Consider the following 23078-nt stretch of genomic DNA (forward strand, 5'->3'; position numbering starts at 1 on the left):
ACTAGGGTGAAACTCGTACCGCAAACACCCTTCGGAGAGGTTGGGCTCCATCTCTAAGGCTCCCGAGAAACGGTTCGCAATTAATTATGACGTCACAACCAATCGTCAGCCCGAATGCGTGACACTCTAGCCGGCTCTAGCTCGCTGCTCAGCCGCGGGCGCAGAGCTGCCGCTCTAGCCCACGGAGTTGGCTCGCTCCTCTCGCCGGCCCCAGGAAAGGGTTCCAAGTCCTTTAGTACCCGACGCTAGCTGGTAAGCCATTCCGGGCGTTTCAGCTCCCTGGTCGCAGAGGCAGGAGGCGTGCATGGGAGGAGAGCTCGGGTAATATACCCCCAGGTACTGGGACAGAATAGTTCTGACCTCTGTGTTGGGGGGATTCCTCTCTCTTTTTGTTAATATAACTTCTAACTCCCTCCTCAGACCTGACCGCACGTGCGTCATGGACCTTGCCAGCACTTGCTCCAGCTTTCAGTCGGACTTGGATTTCTGTTCGGAGTGCGGCTCGGTCCTGCCTCTGCCGGGGGCTCAGGATACGGTTACCTGTACCCGCTGTGGCTTCAACATCAACGTTCGGGGTGAGAGGCTTGTACGCAGTGGTCCTGGCGGAGGGCCCAGGGTCGGAAACTTGGGGACCTCAAGATCGGTTGGGTTCGGGAGGGGACCCTAGAGCAGGAGATCTGGCAATTGTACGTTTGGTCTAGAGATGAAAAATGAAGGAAAGGATATAGGGCTTCCTGGCCTAACCAGCCAGGGGAGAGGGGAGGTTTCCGGTGTCAGCTCCCTCTGGTTGTCTCCATAACCAGCTCTTACTTGTCTGTGCAGACTTTGAGGGGAAGGTTGTGAAGACTTCAGTTGTGTTCCACCAGCTGGGGACAGCCATGCCTATGTCGGTGGAGGAAGGGCCTGAGTTCCAGGGACCTGTGGTAAGTTAATGAGCTCAAGGACTGGCTCCATAAGGTGGGTAGGAAAGAAACGGGGAAGTGATTGCAGAGATCTGGAAAGTTGTGTGCCCAATTCCAAGAGGGAAAAGAGATGTAAAGCATTGATGTTTGAGAGGAGTGATCGCCTGATTCCTGTGGGAAGTAAGGGGATATGACCAGGCCTCCGTAACCCACCAGTTTCTTCCCAGGTTGACAGGCGCTGCTCTCGATGTGGTCATGAAGGAATGGCATACCACACCAGACAGATGCGTTCAGCAGATGAGGGGCAAACTGTCTTCTACACCTGTACCAACTGCAAGTGGGCATCCCTTCCTCTCCCTCTGCTCAGTCTGTTTGCTAACTAAACAAATCAGTGATTCTGTTGTTGTTGTTCTAAACCGCTGTTTCCTTTTGTCCCATTTCTGTGCAATTCTGGTAACAGGGAGATTTGTGGGCGTTTTTTATTTTTTAAATTACACTTTTTTAACTTTTTTTTTTTTTTTTTTTTTTTTTTTAGTAGAGATGGGGTTTCTCTATGTTTCCCAGGCTGGTCTTGAACTCCTGAGCTCAAGCGATCCACCCACCTCAGCCTCCCAAAGGGCTGGGATTACAGGCATGAGCTACCTCGCCTGACCTACTTTTAGGATATATAAAAGGAAATCAAAAAACAAACAAACAAAAAACATAAGAAGCAGGTATTGTTTAGTGGTCAGCATCTTATACTGCAGTCTTCAACTGTAGTCAAGATAGCTTTACATTGGAGAGAATTAGTCACGCATGATTTAGGGAACATGGGCTTTCTGAATTCTTTTAAGACGTCATCTTTGGTGTCCTTCAGTCACTATAGTGTATCAAAATGTGATTTTTTTTTTTATTATTCTGTTTGGGATTTGTTGCACTTTCTGAAACTGAGAGTGAATTTTTTTTTTTCATCAGCCTTGGAAAATTGTCAGCCATCATCTCATTTAATATTGCCTTTCCCCCATGTTCTCAGTCCTCACATTCTGGACCTCTAATTAGTTACTAGAAGAGAGGTGTCTCTTTTGTCCTCCATTTCTCTCACCCTCTTTTCATATTTTCAATTGCTTTTCTCTTTATGCCACCTTGTGGGTAATTTCTTCAGGTCCCTCTCCCATGTCACTAACTCTGTCTTCAGTTTATTTCAAATATCATTTTTTATTATTACTTTGAGTTCTATTTAATTACTTTTCAAATCTCCTCAATTTTTAAATAATTCTCAGTTCCTTAATCATATTTTAAATTGTTCTTTTATTATTCTTTATATATTTAAAATATTAAATATGGTTATAATATTCTATGTCTCATAAAATCCATGGATTTTGTCTTCTGATGCTGCTGTCTTTTGTTTCTGCTCTCTCATGGTGCCTTTTTTCTCTGTTTTGTGATTTTGTCTATAAACTTGAGTTTTTTAGAACTTGAACTGTAGGAATTCTTTGAGACCTTGAGTGAGTGCTGTATTCTCAGCATTTGCATTTCTTTTCCTTGAAGCACTATCAAGCTGGAATTACTTTAAATAAATTCTTGGCTTCATGTTTTTTGGAGCAGACAGATAGTATGAATATGAGCTGCAAATCCATGTAAGGGTCAGCTTATAGTTAGAAATTATCAGGGAGAGTTTTCTCTCCTTCTGCCTACTGAGACAAATTCCCCTTCTATAGAGTTGAATTTTTTTTCTTTTTTTGTTCACTTTTACAAAAAAGGGCAGCTCTTTGCAGCTCCTAAATTTATGCAGGGAATCTCCTGTCAGACCTTATACATTTTGTCCCTCATTTCCTATGCTTTCAGTGACTGTCATAACAGTATCAAGGGCACCATAGTGTCACGTTTCATTGAGACTTCAGTTTTCACTGTCTGGATTTCTGGTTTTGCATAACTTTTACCAGTGTGAATTTTGCCTTTACTTTCTCACCATCTCATCAATGGATTAAAAATATTCATAGTCAGATATATCTTTTAAGAGTATTTTTTCCGGCTGGGCACGGTGGCTCACGCCTATAATCCCAGCACTTTGGGAGGCCGAGGCGGGTGGATCACAAGGTCAAGAGATCGAGACCATCCTGGTCAACAAGGTGAAACCCCATCTCTACTAAAAATACAAAAATTAGCTGGGCATGGTGGCGTGCACCTGTAGTCCCAGCTACTCAGGAGGCTGAGGCAGGAGAATTGCTTGAACCCAGGAGGCAGGGGTTGCGGTGAGCTGAGATCGCACCATTGCATTCCAGCCTGGGTAACAAGAGCAAAACTCTGTCTCAAAAAAAAAAAAAAAAAGTATTTTTTCCTATCACTGGTTGTCATTTTACCAAAAAAAAAAAAAGAAAAAATATTTTTTTCCCCCCAGACAGTGGCTTCCCTATTTATTTTCTTAACCATCTTTATATGAGCAGAAGTTTTAAGTTTTTATGAGGTCCAGCTTATCCCTTTTTATTTTCTTTTACAGCTAGTGCTTTTTGTGTCCTAAGAAACCTTTGCTTTGAGGTTATAATTCATTGGATATATTTTTAATCCCAGCATTTTTAGTTGTCTTGGAATTGGAGAATTATTTAAGGGAGCTAGTCCTCAATGATGTCGTAAATAAAAGTCCTTCCTTGATTATTTAATTGCATATCTTATCTTATGCTACTAGAAACTCTTCTTTGGGTGAATATAACAAGTCCTTTCTTTCCTCATAGGTTCCAGGAGAAGGAAGACTCTTGACCTTTTTTGTGGGCAACTCAACAGTCCCTCCCTCCTTTTGGAAAGTGAAGGATTCTGGGTTCTTCAATGCCTTATCCATCCCGTCTGGTTGCAATGTTTTGCCCCCAGAAGAGAATCAGATCATCATGTGGGGATTATCATTGTTCCCAGAGTACTCTTGCCTTTAGTTGAATTTCCTTATTAAAGTTATATTTTTCCATAAGACCCTGACATATGTATGTTACTTATAATCTACCTTATTTCAAAAGGAATTTAAATGAGTTTACAGAGACACAGGAAAATGAAAAGGGGGAAAAATAAGGACAAAAAAGTAGAGTCAGAAATGAGGCTAATGTAAACAAAAAGCAATTATAAGTATTGCCACTCTACTTAAATCTATTTGGTTCCTGAATTTAGGGTAAGAAAAACTAGGAATTTGGGTAGTGAGACATTTCACAGAAATTTTAACCAGATCTCTTCAGCATATAAATTTGGACAACAAAAAATCTGATACCAGTAATACCACTAAGTGATCACTATAGGTGGATATTTTGTTACTATTGAGATAAATACAATATACAGTTGACTCTTGAACAACATGGGTTTGAACTACTTGAGTCTACTTATGTGGATTTTCTTCCACCTCTGATACCCATAAGATAGCAGCACATTTAAGCCCTCCTTTTCCTCCTCCTCAGCCTACTCAACATGAAAATGTGATCCACTTCTACTTAGTGAATAGTAAATATATTTTCTTTTCCTTATGATCTTCTTAATAATGTTTTCTCTAGCTTACTTGGCTGTAAGATTGCAGTATATAATGCTATACAAAACATGTTAATCAACCGTTTATGTTATTGGTAAGGCATCCAGTCAACAGTAGTTAAGTTTTGGGGGAGTCAAAGTTATATACGGATTTTCAGCTGTTCAAACGGTGAGCACCCCTTATCCCCACGTTGTTCAAGGATCAACTGTATAATAGATTCTTATATAGTAAGATAGAAAAAAGTAAAGTCACAAGCAATCCTACTCCACAGAGATAACCAAATTATACAGTGTATCTGTGCTTATACATATATATGTGGCTCTATATATGTGTGGTGCTATATATGTGTTTGGTTTTTCTTAATGGACTATACTAGATATGCTAAACTGTCTTGCTGTTTTCTGTTTGGACCAAAAACTTTCAAGGGGAACAAATACATACTCAGGTTCTGCATTCTTGGGCTTAAATGGCGACCAAGGGGTTACAGTAATAATTACCACATAATTGTGTGGCCCTTTATATATATTCAGAGCTCTCAAACATAGCTATCTTGTTTGACAGCAACCTGGAGAATGGGCAGGGCAGTCTTTCCCACTGTACATTTGAACTGTTGCAGCAGTTGACTTTCCTGACCCACTCCTGAAATCTGAAACAAACCTATTCACGTTTCTACCCTACTTTAAGCCTTTCTCTGGCCCATAACACTGACTGGATTAAGCCCAAGTTTCTTAGCAAAGTATTCAGGTCCTTGCATACAACCACTGCCTACCTGTCAAGCCTCATCTGGCAGTCCCTCAGATCCAAGCAGTACAAAACTCCATTTCCTGTAGTGCACACATCTACAACTTTGTAATCTGCTCTCTAAAACCTACTTGTCTGCCTTCCTGGTTCTTGTTTTACCACTTTCTTTTGCCCTCTTAAGAAATGTGCATATATCTTTATAAAATGGTCTATACTGTAATTTATGACCATTTCTCTGCTTCATCCTACTCATCACCCCAGAGAGAATGAGCATGTTGGCAGTAACTAAATTCAGATTTACAGATCAGACTTGGCATTTGTTAATGCCCCAATACTTCATATTTTTGTCAGTTTTCAGCTTGCCTATCTTTCCTACTAGACTGGGAGCTCAAAGTCAGGGTCTGAGCGTCTTACGCGCCTGCATCTTCAAGGCGTAGCACAGTGACTGGAAAAAAAAAAAAAAAAAAAAACACATTGAACGTGCACTAAACTGCCCTGCTCAAACACCTACAGGCACAGGGCGAGGGCTAGGACCCACATCGCTTGAGTCTTAAGTGTGTTTCCAACTGCTCCCAAGTTCCCTTTTCATTAGAGAAACCCAGACGAAACAACAAGGAAAGAGAAATAGGCCACGATAGGGTCTATATTGCTCCTCAAGTTTCCTCGCCCGTCCACTCACCCAGACAGGATAAATGGACTGCGGCGGGACTCAGCTTGGTGCACACACCCCGCCCTCGTCACACCCACTATGCAGCTTCTGGCCCGGCTGTACCCATCTGAGCGCCTCTCCTGCTTCCTCTAGGCTGTGCGAGCGCCAGCTGCCGTTGACTCTCGCTCCGCCCTCCACACCCGCAGTGATACCCCTTCCGCCAAATTTGTTTCTCTTTCTTGCAGCGCCTGCGCGGTGTCACGTTACGGCGGAACTAATCCAGCGACGCCTGCGCTTTGACGCATTTGGTGCCGGGGAAGGGAAAAAGGAGGACTGCAGAATGCGTCACACCCGGAAGCAGAGAGCCGGAAGTGGAGTTGGCCAGGCTATCCCGAGGGGTGGAGAAGCGGAGGCCCAGGAGGAGGGGGAAAAAAGAAGGTGGAGGCTCCTGGCTACCACTCTGAATCCGATACCGCTTCTCTTAGACCTCAGAGACAGAAAAAGGGAAGGGTGTCTCATCCTCCTTCCTCCTCTCATCCCTCTTCTGAGCCTTAGCCATGGCCGAGGCAGGGGCTGGGCTGAGCGAGACCGTCACTGAGACAACGGTTACCGTGACAACCGAGCCCGTGAGAAAGGCGGGGGGCGGTGCTGTTTAGGGGTCTGGGAGATACTGGGAGGGAGGGGACAGGGATGAGAAGAGTTGCTGGAGGAGCTGGGCCTGGGGATATGGGAGGTGTATGGTTGGATATCTGGGGCTGGGAGAATCGGAAGGTATTGGAGCTGTTTGGAGTGGCAGAGGTGGTGCAGGAGGCTGGTCAAGAGACATGTAATAGGGAGGTACAGTTAGGATATGGATGTATGCTGCATGGGTGGTCATGTGTATAAATAATGAACGAATGGGAAATTGAGGGTTAAGGAGCCAGGAAGATGTTGGGAGGAAATCAAAGGTAGTGTAAGATAACATGGTTGGAGGCCAACTTATCAATACTTATCATAAATATTTGTTGAATGGATGAATGTAAAAGGAAGTGACAGGAATGAGGAAACAAGAAAAGGAGATGAAAACAGGAATTTTGAGAAATCAGAGAGCAAAGATGTAAATGGAGAAAAAAGAAACATTTTTCCAAAAACATGTTAAGTTGCCTTCAAAGGGAGAAGGTTGCATTGGGCTTAATACTCTTGGATTAAAGGGAGTTTAGTAATTAATAGATTAGTAATACTCACTACTAGAGATGCCAGGATGCAAGGGAATAGGTGATTAAGAGGTAGAGAGGGCTGGAGCTTGAGAATGAGAGTCTTTTTTTTTTTTTTTTTTTTTTTTTTAATGGGAAACAGAATACAGGATCTGGAAAAAGGAAAGGAAATCAAAGATTAGGTGTTGGGGACTGAAAAATAATTTTCATGTATTAATACTACCAAGGATGATTTGGGGAGGAAGATGGAGAAACAGCAAGGATTATATTTTCCTTTGAAGAGTTGCTGGGACCTTCCCTAGGTTAGGAATTGAATTCTCTTATACTGGTGGTATAAGAACAGGAAATAATACTTATTCCTCAAGGGACTCCCTGAGGTCAAAGACCTGTTCTGTTTTATCTTGTCTCAGCTCCTCTGGTGCTATGTCTATGGAACTAAAGAAGAAAAGAGAATAAGTTCCCAGGGAGGGAGTGGGAAAGGTCAGTAGGAAGGAACTAGAGAGGTATGCCCATCCTTAACCTTCTAGGAGAACCGGAGCCTTACCATCAAACTTCGGAAACGGAAGCCAGAGAAAAAGGTGGAATGGACAAGTGACACTGTGGACAATGAACACATGGGCCGCCGCTCATCAAAATGTGAGTAATTGTTGGCCCACAGTAGCCCTGGAGTTCTGGCTCCCTTCGGCATATCTTGTATCTACTCGTGTCCACTGGCTTTCCAGAAGCCCCAAGATGCTTATAATTCTGTCACTTTTTTGGTGGTTCTCTGGTATCAGGGAAAAAGGTTAAGGGTTGAGGGAAAGAGGTAGGGAAGGGCTAGAATTGGAATTGCCTAGGTCTGCCGGCAAGAAGTATCAGAGGTGGCAGAAGTGGGGCTTTGACTTCTTGGTTCTCTAAGAAGACAAGTAGGCTGGGGCCTGAGTCCCAAGGGGTGGACCTGGGGGAGCTGGATCCTGGAAGATAGGAGGAAATAGAAATTTTCACTGAGATTGAGTTGAAATGGAACTGATTATACATCTTACCCTTCCTCTTTAACTGGGCTCCTCCCTCTAAATCCAGGCTGCTGTATTTATGAGAAACCTCGGGCCTTTGGTGAGAGCTCCACGGAAAGTGATGAGGAGGAAGAAGAGGGCTGTGGTCATACACACTGTGTACGTGGCCACCGCAAAGGACGGCGTCGTGCATCCCTGGGACCGACCCCCACCACCCCTCCCCAGCCTCCTGACCCTTCCCAGCCCCCACCAGGGCCAATGCAGCACTAAATTCCTCTCTCCCCCACCATTCCTGTGTCTGTCTGGCCCTGAATGTATCCATGTGGCTACTTCTCCAGCCCCTTCCTTCCCTCTCTTCTGCCTGATAGAGGGAAGAGGAAGAGAAGAGTGGACAGAGATCCTGGAATTCTGAGTTGCTGCTATTCCAGAACCCAGGCTCCTGGGTTCCCCTAGTCCTCATTTTTCCTCCCAATACTCACCCTTTTCTCTCGAGGGATCTAGGCACCCTGGTCCCAGTCTCTTCCTTCTGTTCTCACTGCCAAACTGCCTGTCCTGGGATCTAGTTATCCTGGCCCTACACTCTCAACTTGAGTAGTGAACACTTAAATTGGGTTTTCAACAATCCCAGCTTTCACTGCCAGGGTCCCTGTCAGATTCCAGGAATTCGCACCCTAGCTATGCTTGCTAATCCTGGTTTAGAGCTATCCCACTAAAATATTTAATCCAATTCTTAGTTCTCGCCTGTGAGATATGAGGTCTTACAGGAGACCTCAGGGCTCCCAGCCCTTCTCCTTTTGCTAACCCTCCTCATGCCCTCAAGAGGAGGTAGAAGAGAGGTCCTTGCCATTCTCACCTCTAATGGAAAATGGAAAGAGAAATAATCATATCCTTTCTTCCCACCCTTCTCCTGTGATTTAGGATTTCTGACAAAGCTGGCTTGAGATTGATCACTTAGAGCCAACTATCTACTCAGCCTTTTGTTTTTCACCTTCAGAGACAAATCCAATATAGTCCCAGGGACCTGGGGGGAAAGGGAGGGAACAAAGAGATGGGGGTATATCCCCTATACTACACTCTTACCTCTTACTTCCTAGGCTTTGATTTCTCTACCAGTCCAGATGTTCAGTTCTCTTGGCCCTCCCTACCCCTTACTGGGATCTGGTTTTCATTTTCCAGTCCTTCTTGCCATACACAATTGCAGAGATCAGTCAAATCCATACCACCACTGAGATCTCATTTATTGCCACAGATGCACAAAATAAATAACCCAAAATCACAAAATGTGTTAAATATGGGCCCATTTATACATACGGGGAAGGGCGTGAGACTATACACAGGATGAGTTTGGGGATGTCTGAAGTATTCCCAGGTTGAGGAGGGGAGAAGGGAAGTAGCACCTTTGGTTTCTTTCTGTATGTGTGCAGAGAAGTTTCAAGAAAGTTCTTATGGAAAAAAGGCTGTGAACATAGAAAGCAGTCACAGGAGGTTGGGGAACTAGCTTGTCCCTCCCCACCCCCTGATCCCCCAAAAGGGTTATGAAGCTTCCTAGAGGGTCACAGGGCCCAGACCAGGGTCAAGCCTCTTGTTTTAGGAGAAACCTCAGTGGACAGGCAGGGTAGCCCGGTCCTTAGATCTGTGGGGAAAGTCCTGAGCCCTTCTTTGGAGCTAAGAGAGGCAAGAGTGGGAGTTAAGTATTTGACTAGCAGAGCCTCTGTGTAGGAAACGCAGTCACTTTACCAGTACTGCTGCGGAGGGCCTGTTCCCCACTGCAGGCCTGGAATAGTATAGCAGGGGGAAGTCAGTCAGGAAGTACTGTAGTAGCTGTTGGGGAGAGAAGATCCTGAGAGCCAGGGAGCAGGAATGGATTTGGTTTTGAGCAGGGATGTGAAAACCTGGAGGCCAGCTGAGGTCTTATTATTTTGGGAGAAAAAAATGTGGGTTGGTATTAGTACTCCTACAATGGGCGTGTGAATGAGCTCCCTGAAATGAGAAGGGAATTCTACGCCCAAAAAGAAGCAGCCACAGGGCCAGTGGCCGGGCCAGACTTCTAGCTGGAGACGAGACTCAGCTTTCCGCTGGTACAATGCGGAGTAGGGCACGAGGGTCACGGGTGCAGAACAGCGGGAAGATGCGCTCCCCAAGGGGACCGGGCGCCTGGAAGGCGAAAAGCAGGTCCAGTGAGCGGCCGTCGTAGAAGGCCACGCGGCCCCGCTCCCAGTCCAAGTCCACGCGAATGCGCCGTGGCGGGGACTCGGCGCTGCCCAGCGGGGTGGGCTCGGGTGCCGTGAGGGCCCACAGGCGGCCGCCGCGGCCCTCCACTGCCCACACGGCCGCCGAAGGGCACAGCCTCACGCGGCCCTTGCGTTGCACGGATTCCCCGGCGGCGCCCACTGCATAGTGGCTCTCCCCGTCGTCCTCATCCTCCCCAGAAGAGTCTCTGCAGGAGGCTGCGTCCCCAGTCTCCACTTCCCAGCAGTGGCGGCCGGCCCCGAAGCCCTGCGCGCCCAGCACAGCCGGGAGCTGATCGAAGCGCGTGGGGGCATCAGGGGGCGAGGGCGTCCCTGGTGGAGCCAGTTGGACGCTGCGGCGGTCGGCGGAGATGAGCAAGCGACGGTGTGCGGTCCCAGGGTCCAGGGTCAGGTCGGCTGAAGAGGGGGAGGCAGGGAGAAGACCTCATGAGAGAGTTTTCTAAACCACAGGTGGGGTAGGGTGGAGAATAGTCGACGGAGAGCATGTAAAAGACTGAGTGCTAGTGACCCCACAACAGCCCAAAAGGACCTAAAAGAAGGAAGGCATATGAAGAGCAGGCCTGGGCAATATCGGACGTTGCTCCGATGCACCACTTCTGTAGAACGGAACTTGGGGAAGGATCATACCGGCCCAGGCCGGGGGAGCACATCAGGAAGATCAAAGGAGAGGATGTGGGGTTGGGGGAGGAAGAGTGAGGCTGATCTGACTTCAAGGGAGGAGTGAGGACTGATACCTCAATCTGCAGCATCTGGGGTGGAGCATGGGAGCTGGGTCAGCAAAATGGGCATGGCTCATTTAAAGAGAAAGGCATACTGATACTGGAACCTCAAGTGACAGGGAGGGGCACAGGGAGGAATCCAAGGTATCCTGAGGAACCAGACCACCCACCCACCGGAATAGGTGGGGGTGGACAGGCCTATTTCTATAGAGGGTGTGGGGAAGAGGCGGAGAGCAAGTGGTGACAGCCAGAGACCAGAAAGAAAGAACCATTGACCTTGTATGTATGGGGTGCTTTGAAGAAAGATTTCTGAATTAGGGGTACCAGAAGCAATCTGGACTAGGTGAGATGATGGATGACCAAGAGGGTGAACCATCTTCTCTAGGCATTTTAAAGAAGGATGGAGGGCACCCTTGTTCTTGGGAGTGAGTGAGGAAGGAAGGGTCAAGGAGATGCTGGGGTCCCTTTCCAGAGACGAGTGATGAGAGGTGGTGGAAGCAGATTTCCTGGGACACACCTAACCTTCAGGGAGCTGTTGTTTGACTGTATGAAAAAGGAAGAGGGAAAATGGCTGGAATATGAGGAATCGAGGATGGACATTGTTATAGGCTGAACTGTGCCCACCCCAACCCCCGCCCCCCCACACACACAAAGATAGGTTGAAGTCCCACAAACCTCAGAATGTGACCTTATTTAGAAACAGGATCTTTACAGAGGTAATCAAGTTAAAATGAGGGTCATTAGCATGGCCCCTAATCCAGATTGCTGACTTACAAAAAGAGAAAATTTGGGCACAGAGACAAATGCATACAAAAGAGAATGTGCAGACCTGTCACCCAAAGCACATGTGAGGCTACCAGAGGGGAGGAGAGAGGCAGGGAACAGATTCTGTCTCATGGCCTTCAGAAGGAACCAACACTGCCGACACCTTGATTTCAGACTTCTACCTCCTGAACTCTGAGATAAATGTCAGTGGTTTAAGCCACCTATTTTCTAGTACTTCATTACAGCAGTACCAGGAAACTAATGCAGACATCAAAAAGGACCTGATCTTTTTTAGGGCTATCAGGGAGAAAATCTAACGCAGACTCTCATTCAATTCCCCTCCCTCCCTTCCCTCCTTACCTGTCAGTCTATGAAGCATGTTTTTGACCACTGGGTAATCTTCAGGGAGATCATCCTCTGGATTAGGTGACTTGGGTGCTGGGACTTCCAGTCTAGACAGATGAGGGGAAGGGTCAGCAAATCAGCCCTCTGATGCTAATGCCCCCACACATACCTCACTCGAATCTCTGGAGGAAGAAGGGATGAGGCTGTACCCCCAGAAAACCTGCCTGTTAATGGGAACAAAAATGTGGGCCCAGTGGAAACATGATGGCTATGGTAGCTGCTAGTGAAAAGGAAAGAACAGTAAAAGCAGAACTCACCGTCTCCACGTCTTCCTCATATCCTAGGATGGGCAGAAACAAACATGGATGTGAGCTCTGGGCCTCATTCTGTGGGCATCCTTTCCTATTTTCCCGCCTCCCCAGGTGAGCTCTGTCTGAGTTGGCAGTGTCCCTCCTTACCTTTCAGGCTGATCTCGCCTCCTTAGCCTTTGTGTTCCTTTACCTCTCATTCTCCTCCTTCACCTTTCATGATCCCTCCTTCCTCTCACCCCATCACTTTTCCCTCATCCTCCTAACTCCATCCCCACTGTCTTCCCCATCTCCACTCCCCAAGAGTTCTCAGTTCTCCTTTCCCAGCCTCATCCATGCCTGTTTCTTATCCCTAGAGCCCTTGCCTTCCTCTGCTGCCTCCTCAGTCCCATCTCTGTCTCTTTCAGTGCCTCCATCCTTATCTGTCTTCCCCATTGCATCCCAGAAAAACATCTGTCCCTTCCACCCTCCGTCACACAGACCAAATACACACCCAGAGTCCTTGGGCTAAGAGTTGGTATATAAAAGCCTTACAATAAAGCTGCTTCCCCTCTTGCAGTAAAAGCCCAGTGACATTTATTGGGCCCTTTCCTTTGTGTCTCTGGACCCTGGCCAGGGAGGCAGCTGGGCTTGAGTGTGTCCCTAAAAGCCCAGCAGATCTGCAGAGTACTATGGGAGCCAGGAGAGGGCGCGGGATGCTCTCCTCCAAACACGGGGATGCAGACCCCTCCACTTCACTGTCCAGTGCTAATGGCTGGAGTAGGCCGGTAAGGTGGAGGGGGGAGAGAGAAACAATTTGCCTAATTGTGCCAGTTACACTCAGACTAATTAGGTCTATGAAGACTTCAAAGGGCAGAAGCAAGACCCAAGACCAGCTTGGCTGCTGGGGAGAAGCCAGTCAGGAATCTCAGACGCCCAGGGGTCGGGCAAGGGAATGGGGTTGGTTGGTGGCCAAGAAGCCGGGGCGCAGGAGAGGCGCGGGGTTAGGTGGGTGCTCAGACTGAGATGTGGAGAGGAGCCAGAGGCCGCAAGGACGGTTCTCCCGCACCTCGCCTCCACCCGTCGGCGCTCCTGCCTGGGGCCCTGGGAGGAGCCGAAATAACAATAACAAACAACACACAGCTTAGCCTGAGCCAGAGTCCGCGACCAACCCCCACGACGCTATAGGGGCTTTTGGATCTGCGCTGCGCTCCCCACTTCCTCCATCCTCTGATCAGTCCCCTCCTCTCCAGCTTTTTCTCCGCCACCCACCAACCGGCCCAACCTCCTGCTCCCCCTCCTCTAAGCAGATTCTGCCCTCGCCCACCATCCTCCCAGACCCCCGCTCGCCCTCACCTGGGTCGGCTCCCCGTTGCGCCCGCCGCTCCCTCCCCTCCGCCAGCTCTCCTCCTCCCGGGCGCCTGCAGCGGCCCTGTCAAAACTCCTGCAGTTCCCGCGCTCTTCGCGGCAACTCCAGGGCTCTCCGCGTTCTATCCAGTACCCCTTCTCTGCCTCCCCAATCTCTTCTCCCCAGCCCCTCTCACAAGGCTCAGGCATCCATCCAGCCTCCTCCCCTGTGAACCAAGTGTCAACTCCTCTTTCGTCCTTCCCGGCGCCTCGCACCTTGAGGAGCCAGGGTCAGACCTCGCCCCCTCATCCTTTGCTTTTCTCTCCCCACCCCATCCTTTGCCTAAACTTCCACAGGGGCTCCGGCTCCGGAGATGCCGTTCCCGGCTTTGCGGGGGAACCCAGGAACCTCTCCCTTACACCAACAACTCCGCACTCGCAACGCGCGCCCAGCCTCACCTCTCCGTACGGGTCCAGAGAGCCCATGGTGGGGATGCGCCCCCCTCGGCGTCTCCCCGCGAGGGCCCCAGGCTCAGCTAGCTTCTGTCGCAGCTCGCGGCTGATCCGCACCTCCACTGCCAGCCGCACATTAGACCTCAGGCTGCGGCGGGGACACGGCAGGCCGCAGCAGGGACAGGCGGTGGCGGAAGCCTCGGTGCCAGTCGCCGGCGGGGTCCCCCAGCGACGGGCCAGACACGCGCGGCAGAAGCTGTGCTCGCACGCCAGTAGCACCGGGTCCTCGAAGGGGCCCCCGCACAGAGGACACGTCGCCAGCTGCTCCAGACGCTCCACCAGCCCTGGGCCCAGCTCGGGCGCATCCATGGAAAGCCGGTATCTGGACGCCGCCCTTTCCGCGACCACCGCGACCGCCTTCGAGCGCGCAGATGGCGGGCCGCCCCTGCTGCTTGCTGTGTAGATGCCCTTCTCTCCGTCTCCCGCATTAACTTTTGCCACTTTCCGACCCTCTTCTGGGATTGCCTCTCTCCTCAACCAGTCTCAGTCTCGGCCAATCTCTCTGCCACATCAGGCTTTATAGGGAAGGAGGAGGCTCCTGCGGGAGGTAAACACCAGGTCTTGCGCAACGCCTCATCTGGTTCTCCCGCTTCCCGAGTAAGGTTTGGGGGAGGAGGGAGGGGAGAATAGTACACCTGGGTCCCCGAGCCTAGGAGGCTGCCACTAGAGGGCGCTCTGGGGACGGGGTAGCCCTGTAGGGGGAGGGTAGCCCCCTGTGACCCCCCAACGCAAGAGCCCCAATTTTACTTTATGCATGTGGTGCGCGCATGGGCCGGGAGCCCAGGCTCGCTCTTGGCATGTGCGCCCACATTGCCAAGGTGTGAGTCATTCCAGGTGGCTGGCACGCCTACCTCTGGGAGCTGGGGGCCGGAAGCACAGATCCTGGTTTGTGTGGCTTTGGCAAGCCTCTGAGTGTTGATGTGTGGTTGTCATTCCCGGTGCCTCTCGCCTTTCCGTCTTCCTTCCTTACCTATTAAGGGCTTAAGGGCACTCTGAAGCTCTAGGGTAAGGGGTGGGGAGCAGGCGCCCACACTTGGCCCCGGAGTCAGAGCAGAGCTCTCACCGCTCTACGTCTGGCCAGCTCCCAGGGGCTCTCCTTACTTTCTTCCTGGGTCTCTCTTTCTGATCCTTTCTCTCTATTTTTCCCTGTGTGTGTTTTTATTGTCATTTTTATCTTTCCCTCCTTCTTTGGAATGTACCCGGTATTCTGTTTCCACTTTGGTAGTTCACTGAGGCTCAAGGAGCTGGAATAGCTGAGGTCACATAGCAAGGGAGTGACCAGAAGTGGAGCCTACCCCTGTCATCTTCTGACTTGTGCTCTTGCTGTGACTCAACCCTACCTTTTTCGCTGGCAGATCCCTGGGACTCCCTCCTGCTTCCTGATTTTTTTTCTGATGTTCCTTTGTGCCTTCATTCCTCACTTCCATCTCTGTCTTTTTCGCCTTACCTGCTCCTCTCCCCACCTATCCTCTTCCTCTCTGCTCCTGTCTCTTCCTAGCTTCTCTACCCTTTCAGTGCCAGATCTAGCTGACTGGATACTCATGGGGTTTGTGCATAAGCAAACATCAGATGTCTACAACTATGATCACCCACAGTTATATAACATGTGTCTGCATCCATCAATGTCCAAATGCTCAAATGTGCATAAAACTGCAGATGAAAGCACTCATGTAATACAAACACCACAGATATATATCCTGTGTATGAATAGCCTCATACACACCAAATATCACTGGGATAAATGTCCAGTGTTATTTAGGAACAGATGGACATGCTCAAAGACAGACATGCTCAAAGATGGACATGCTCATTAGATGGACATGCTCAAAGGAAACAGGCAAAGAGGCAGATACTATCATTAGTTTTGTTATTAATAAGAACAACAGTATAACAGCAGTAAGTCTTTATGGAGCAGCAGGACTTCATTAGACACCCCCACCAGGCACCCCTCTTCTTCCTCCCTCATACTTATCAGGGAGACACTCAAATATGACACCCCGATAAACAAACCTGCACAAACAAATACAAGTACATTCATCTTGGAACAGCCTTCCAGCTCAGTGCTCAGAAAACACACAGATACCCAAGCATAAGACTACAGTTATGACTGAAATCTATTTTGTAAGAGGAATAATGGTCCCCCAAAGTTGTCTGCATCCTAATTCCTGGAACCTGTGAATATGTTACCTTACTTGGAAAAGGAGAATTAAGGGCGCCGGTGGAATTAAGATTGCTAAACAGTTGAGTTTAGAGTAAGGAGTTTATTCCAGATTATCCACATGGATCCAATGTAATAACAACTGTCCTTAAAAGTGGAGGACCAAGGCTGATGAGGAGAACCAGAGAGATAGCAGCATGAGAAGTGATGGACCTGACATGGCTGGCTTTGGAGACAGAGGCAGGAAGCCATAAGCTAAGGAAGTGGGTGGCCTCTGGAAGCTGCAAAAGATGAGGGAATGGAGTCTCCAGCAGACCATTCAGAAGGAACCAAGCACTGCTGACACCTTGATTTTTGCCCAGTAAAACTTATTTCATGCTCTGAACTACAGAATAGTAAAGTAACAGATGTGTATTGTGTCAAGCCCCTATGTTTCTGGTAATTTGTTACAGTATCATTAGGAAACTAATAGGCAAGTTTGCCTTTTCTCCTCCAGTCTCTGGCTCTCTGTGTCTATTCGCACTCTCTTGTTGCACCTTCCAATTTGTCACATTTTCTGGATTCTCTGCCTCTCTTGACCTTCTTGTGGGTCTCCTGTTATCTCTTTTCCTTTGGATTACTTCATTGTCCTGGCTTATCCCCGACTCCAAAGCCTCTCAAGACCTTTTTGGATCTGGGCTTGAAGTACTGGAGAAATGTCTCTGAGTCTCCTCAAGAGTCTCAATTGTCACCAACCCAGGTGCCTTGCCATGGCCCTCATGAGCTTGTCAGTGCTTAACAGCTTCATTTGCACATTAGAATCATCTGCGGGCCAGGCACGGTGGCTCACGCCTGTAATCCCAGCACTTTGGGAGGCCTAGGCGGGTGGATCACGAGGTCAAGAGATCGAGACCATCCTGGTCAACAGGGTGAAACCCCGTCTCTACTAAAAATACAAAAAATTAGCTGGGCATGGTGGCGCGTGCCTGTAGTCCCGACTACTCGGGAGGCTGAGGCAGGAGAATTGCCTGAACCCAGGAGGCGGAGGTTGCGGTGAGCCAAGATCGCGCCATTGCACTCCAGCCTGGGTAACAAGAGCAAAACTTCATCTCAAAAAAAAAAAAAAAAAAAAAAAAAAAGAATCATCTGGGAAACTTTAAAATTCCTGATGCACAAGTGACACCTCAGACCAATTAAACGGACACTCCAGGGATGGGTCCCAGATGTCAGGACTTTTAAAAGCTTTCCAGGTGATTTCAGTGTTTAGCTAACAGGGAAACCATGGCCTTGAATGATAGGTGTACATGGCCTTGAATGATAGCTGTCACTCCATTTTGTTCCTTATGCTCTGCTGCAACGCCTTCGATTTGTTGTTCCCTGAGCATGCCGCTGCTGGTGCGGCTGTGGCACCTTTGCACTTGCTGCCCCCTCTGCTTGGGCCTCTGCTTTTCAGAGCTTCACATGGCTTACCCATTTTCTCACTCATGTCTCAATCCAAAGGTAACATTTAGAGAGGACTTCTTTTACCACATGTATCTCAAGTGGTCTTTCTCAAAGGCATTCACTATCTCTGTACCCAGATTTAGTATCTTCCTCGTATTTATTACTATCTGCAGTAATCTACTTACCAACTTTTCATCTGTCTCTATCCAACAGAACTAACCTTCATGTTTGCTGCTGCTTTCCCTGCACCTAGAACAGCACCTGGCACCCAGTGAGTCTCAATAAACTTAGGCCAGTTGTTGAATTGCTCATTACTGATTGGACAATGTGAGAGGGTCATTTGATTGACTCTGCTTAGACCTTCAGATCCTTCTCAATCAATAGTCATGCCTCACTGACATATGCCAGGCACAGTGCTGGGAAACGCTCATGTGATATGAGACATATGGTACTCAGTCTGGCTGGGAAGCTCGTGACTAGTTGTCGTTTGCCTTCCATAACCAGATGATGAGGATTCCTGCTAACAAAGGATCAGCTCCGCCTTTACGTCCTGGCTACAATGAGTTCATACCTAATGGTTCCAGGACACCGGTAAGGGAAAAGGCATTTGGAGACAGACTCTGCCAGGGAACATCTCACTTCTCAATAACTTCTCCCTCCCTTTCCATAATCCCTAACAACTCTAAACTTGATCCCCTAATTACCTTCCAAGTTCGTTCTATTTCCAGAGAGCTGGAAGGGCGGGTGTGATTTTATGTGTGTCGGCTTGGCTTTGCTTGCTCCAGCTGATCATGATGGGATCCTGTCTCTCTGCTAGGATCCACATCTTCCTTCCTTAATGTAGGTGCCTCCCCAATGACTGTTCCCACCTCTTTCCAACTCCTTCCAGGATTCCTACTTGTGGTGTTGTGGAGTGTGACAGCTTGGTACCCGTGCATGGCACTAGGGAATGTTAGAGGTGGGGGAGGTCTTGACCCATCCCTTTCTTTTCTTCTCTTCCTCTTCTTTCTTCGCTCCTTTTATTTATCCTTCGTTGTGTCTCCTCCATATTAGTAACATCCTCATGCTTTTCAAAACCCTGCAAGTTTTTAGAATCTTCAAGAGGGAGAGAGAAGTATGAAGAGGTGTTTGGGAAACTAATGAGAGGACAGTCATGGTCCCTGCCCTTAGGAAGTGTAATAAGGCAGGTAAAGTGTACCCATTCATCAACAAAATTTACCACTAACGAATTAGGGCGTGTAATACGGCAGATAAGGTGTATCCATCATCAACTTAAATCTGTCATTACCAGATTATAAAGGTGCAGTGAGGGGGGAAGAGTGAGTGAGGATTCTGTTGACATATTGAAGGACAAGTGGAAATGATTTCAGGAAGTCTTCCAGGAGGAAGTGACCTATGAATGAAACGAAGGTTGTCTTGAGTGGAAGAGAAGTGAAAAGACCTGAGCAAAGAATGTGAAGCACCTCTGGGAAGAAAACTGGATTGGGAAAAGAAGGCCTTGGAAGTAAGAAATCCGGATGAAAGAGATCAGAATTTTTCTCAGTTCACACTCACTATGCTTCCCAAAGATTTTCTTCAATCTTGATTGTTTCTATAATGACTCATTTTTTTTAAGGACTTGGATGTTTACAATGTGCTTTCACAGAACTGGAAATTCTATTAGAGCAGAGAAGTTTTCCTATGCAACTACTCCAAGGACACTGAGTAAAACTTGCCCTGATGGGAAGGCAGTTTTAGGAGGGGTGGCTTGAGGCAGAGATAGAGGAAGAAGATCCAGCCAGATTAATCCAATTAATCCTGACACTCAAATACATGACTACGATGTAGAAATGTCACCCTCATCGTCCATTCTCTCATTTAACCCTGTAACAGCTGTGAGACCGAGTCCCGCCATGTTACAGTGAGCCCCCTGGGATTCTGGCATGGTAAGGAATTTGACGAGGCTCAAACAGCATGGCAAGAGCCAGGATTGAAATTCAAACCTCCTGGCTCCAAAGCCTGTAGTATTCTTTTCCTTAAATATTAATGTCTTTCATTTGAGACTTACTTTCTCTTTTCTGTCCCTCCTGGAAGCCTCCTTCCTTTCTCTTCTTTTAAATCTCTGCTCAGGGCTAACAGATTCTCTGAAATGTTGCCCATCCTTCAAGTTCATCCTAGGTGCTCACTTGTCTCTTTCCTTCTAACAACCTACCTCTCAATGTCACTAATATTTCTATCCATCATTTAAATTCTCCCTTAAACATTCACTATTTGTTCTCCTCTGCTCAATTTTCTCAAAGCCTTCTTGTTCACCAAGCCCTTAGCAGTTTCCTTTTAAGTGTTGTGCATTCACTCATCCATTCACTTAATTATTCAACAGCTATTTACTAAGCACCTAGTATGTACCATGCATTGTTCTAGGAGTTAGGGACAGTGGAGAACAAGCCAAGCATAGTCCCTTGTCCTCTGGAAATTTAGATTCCATTGAAAAAGGCCAACAATAAGCAAGTAAACAAATAAATTAACAAGGTAATTACAGATTGTAATCAGTGCTTTGAAGAACACAAAGTGGTAATATAAGAGGAATTAACTGGAGGAGGTGTGTACTACGTTTAATAGGATGTTAGAAAAAGCTCCTCTGAGGAGGTGACTGATGAGAGGGAGCCGGCAGTGAGAAGGGTTGGGGGAGAGCCCTCTCAACAGCAACAACAGCAGATGCAGCTCTGAGCTGGGAAAGCTCTTGAAGACGTATGAAGTGTGACGACAATGGCTTGATGTGAGATTAAAAAGGTACTAAGAGCCAAGCTGTGTAGGACCCTAGGGACCAGGATAAGGAGTTGTTCTAAGAGCAGAGGAATGCCACTGAGGAGCTTTAAGTGTGGTATTTACATGGTCCAGTTGATTGATTGGTTGCTTTTAGAGATGGGATCTGCCTGTGTTGCCCAGGCTGGTCTCAAACTCCTGGCTTTGGTCAGTCCTCTCACCTTGGCCTCCCAACGAGCTGAGATTATAGGCATAAGCTGCCACACTCAGCCTGATTTGTGTATTTTGAGGCTCATTTTGTCTAGTAGTCTTTTCTCTCAGTTTTCTTTTCTAATTAACATCCCCCTTCACATTATTCACATTCAAGATGATCATCGAATTTCCATGTCCACTTCCCCATCAGGGAGAATAAGTTTTCCAAACAAGTTATTTATTAACCTGTACAAGGCTCTCTAGTAAGTGCACCAAATATAGCTAATTTGACTCTGCCTCTCACCTCTATTAAAGACTTCAAAGAATCATAGATTTGTAGAATGTTGGAGTTGAAAGGGACACTAACAATGTGTAGTCCAGCCCTTACAATATGGATAAGAAAATTGATACCCAGAGAGATGGTCTAGCTGGTGTGTAAGTAGGGAAAACTTTCTGATCCTCATCCCTCAAGAATGCAGAAGCAGGTTCCTTCCTGTCTTTTAGGAACCTATTTCAATTAAAGATATATTAACTGAGCACGCGTGATATGTCTAGAGTCAAAGCCCAGCTCTACAAGAAACAGAGGTAACTGAGAAGTTCATGCACAGCAATACTGGGGTATAATGATGTTTAACAGACACTGCCCTCAGGCAGCTTTGAGTCTGTGGCCAGCAGAGATCCTAAACAATCACACAGTGAACCTGTGGAAGTACAAGAGGAGGAGAATTGTATCAGGTAAACCTCCGGGCAGGAAGGGGAAATCACTCTAGGTATTTTAAGAAGCAAGGGACTTAATGCAAAGAACTAAATGATAAGAAAATCATTGAAAGGGCTGGAGGATTAGAAGTCAGGATGTCGGTAGGGCGCAGTGGCTCAAACCTGTAATCCCAGCACTTTGGGAGGCCGAGGTGGGTGGATCACGAGGTCAGGAGATGGAGACCATCCGGGCCAACATGGTAAAACACTGTCTCTACTAAAAATAAGAAAATTAGCTGGGCATGGTGGCATGCACCTGTAGTCCCAGCTACTTGAGAGGCTGAGGCAGGAGAATCACTTGAACCTGGGAGGTAGAGGTTGCAGTGAGCCAATATCATGCCACGGCACTCCAGCTTGGCAACAGAGAGACCCTGTCTCAAAAAAAAAAAAAAAAAGAAGAAAGAAAAGAAGAAGTCAGGAAGTCCTAACTGGACTCTTGGCTTCAAGGTCAATCACCATAGGTCAGTAATGCTGCGGCTACTGCTGGCATAGCGGCCACTGGCCCAGCTGCCCGATGCACATCTCATATCTATTGGGGCTCATCCACACTCTTCTGCAGGAAAATGGCCACCACCTCACTTTTGCCTTTCAAATCTCATATGCATACATTTAATTGGAAGGACTTAATTCATGTCCAGAATCCTAGCTCCAAAAATTCTGAAAAATAGAGTTTTTACTTTTCAATCTCTTCAACAGAAGGAAAATGAAGTCAATCCACACATGTAGGGTTGGCAGATAAAATACAGAACATCCAGTTAAATTTGAATTTCAGATAAAACAACAAGCTTTTAATATAAATATCTCCCAAATATTGTATGGGGCATACTTATACTAAATCATTGCTTATGATTTATCTGAAATTCAGATTTAAATGGACATCCTGTACTTTTATTTGATAAATCTGACATCTTGACAAATATCCAGCACAGAGACTGAGAGCAGAAGTCCTTAATTTAAATGGGGGACACTGAGGAAGGTCCATCCTCTGGGGTGATATCTAAGGGGAAACCTGAGAGATGAATAAGAGGTCATCATGCAAAGAGGGGGAGACAAGGGCATTCCAGGCAGAGACAACAGCTTTGCACCAACCTAGAGGCAAAAACAATTTGGGCTAATTTAAGCAAAGTTGGCACATGATGAGTTGGGAGTGAAGATGGCACAAGATAATAATGAATACTTAGGCAGAGACTAGAGCAAGCGAAATCTTAAGTTTTAGTCGTGGAATAAGCAAGAGTGCAATGGGGGAGACCCAGGGCTACTACATGCGAACTGCATTCCCGGAGTTGTATAAGGCCATCATCCCAAAGAGAGAAAACTATGCCAGTAATTTAGGTGAGAAAGGATGATGGCTTGAGTTAGTGGGCTCCAGTGGAGCTGAAAATAAGCAGTCCAGCCAGGTGTGGTGGCCAGCAGAGAGGCCTATAATCCCAGTGCTTTGGGAGGCGAAGGCGGGTGAATCACCTGAGGTCAGGAGTTCGAGACCAGACTCACTAATATGCTGAAACCCTATCTCTACTAAAAATACAAAAATTAACCGGGCGTGGTGGCATGCGCCTGTAGTTGCAGCTACTCAGGAGGCTGAAGCAGGAGAATCACTTCAACCAGGAGGTGGATGTTGCAGTGAGTCG

General features: G+C 47.4%; 3 protein-coding genes across 6 annotated transcripts; 2 read left to right on the forward strand and 1 right to left on the reverse strand.

The window, feature by feature from the left end:
• The first annotated feature begins 109 nt into the window (after positions 1 to 109).
• Positions 110 to 3845, forward strand: ZNRD1 (zinc ribbon domain containing 1). 2 transcript variants are annotated; one of them, XM_032271856.1, is made up of 5 exons: positions 110 to 252; positions 421 to 575; positions 823 to 923; positions 1130 to 1239; positions 3611 to 3845. In XM_032271856.1, exons 2-5 carry the CDS (start codon positions 440 to 442, stop codon positions 3633 to 3635), a joined length of 372 nt encoding a protein of 123 aa, XP_032127747.1. In that variant the 5' UTR covers positions 110 to 252; positions 421 to 439; the 3' UTR covers positions 3636 to 3845. The 2 variants fall into 2 exon arrangements, with proteins under 2 accessions (XP_032127747.1, XP_032127748.1); XM_032271857.1 differs by having other exon boundaries at positions 137 to 336.
• Positions 3846 to 6004: 2159 nt separating this feature from the next.
• On the forward strand, positions 6005 to 9236 carry PPP1R11 (protein phosphatase 1 regulatory inhibitor subunit 11). Of its 3 annotated transcripts, XM_032271853.1 has the most exons (4): positions 6005 to 6396; positions 7491 to 7599; positions 8023 to 8114; positions 8324 to 9236. In XM_032271853.1, the coding sequence occupies exons 1-4, from the start codon at positions 6328 to 6330 to the stop codon at positions 8516 to 8518; spliced, it is 465 nt and encodes a 154-aa protein (XP_032127744.1). In that variant the 5' UTR covers positions 6005 to 6327; the 3' UTR covers positions 8519 to 9236. The 3 variants fall into 3 exon arrangements, with proteins under 3 accessions (XP_032127744.1, XP_032127746.1, XP_032127745.1); XM_032271855.1 differs by having other exon boundaries at positions 8023 to 9236; XM_032271854.1 differs by lacking the exon at positions 6005 to 6396 and adding an exon at positions 6435 to 6607 and having other exon boundaries at positions 8023 to 9236.
• RNF39 (ring finger protein 39) lies at positions 8567 to 14951 on the reverse strand. Its single transcript, XM_032271846.1, is given in 5 exon segments — positions 8567 to 10600; positions 12049 to 12140; positions 12351 to 12373; positions 14127 to 14661; positions 14663 to 14951. Coding segments are annotated over 5 exon segments (1260 nt in total). The 5' UTR covers positions 14692 to 14951; the 3' UTR covers positions 8567 to 10019.
• Between the last annotated feature and the right edge of the window lie 8127 nt (positions 14952 to 23078).

The sequence above is a fragment of the Sapajus apella genome, unplaced genomic scaffold (assembly GCF_009761245.1).
Source record: "Sapajus apella isolate SASKATOON/1434 unplaced genomic scaffold, GSC_monkey_1.0 scaffold252, whole genome shotgun sequence".
NCBI lineage: Eukaryota > Metazoa > Chordata > Mammalia > Primates > Cebidae > Sapajus > Sapajus apella.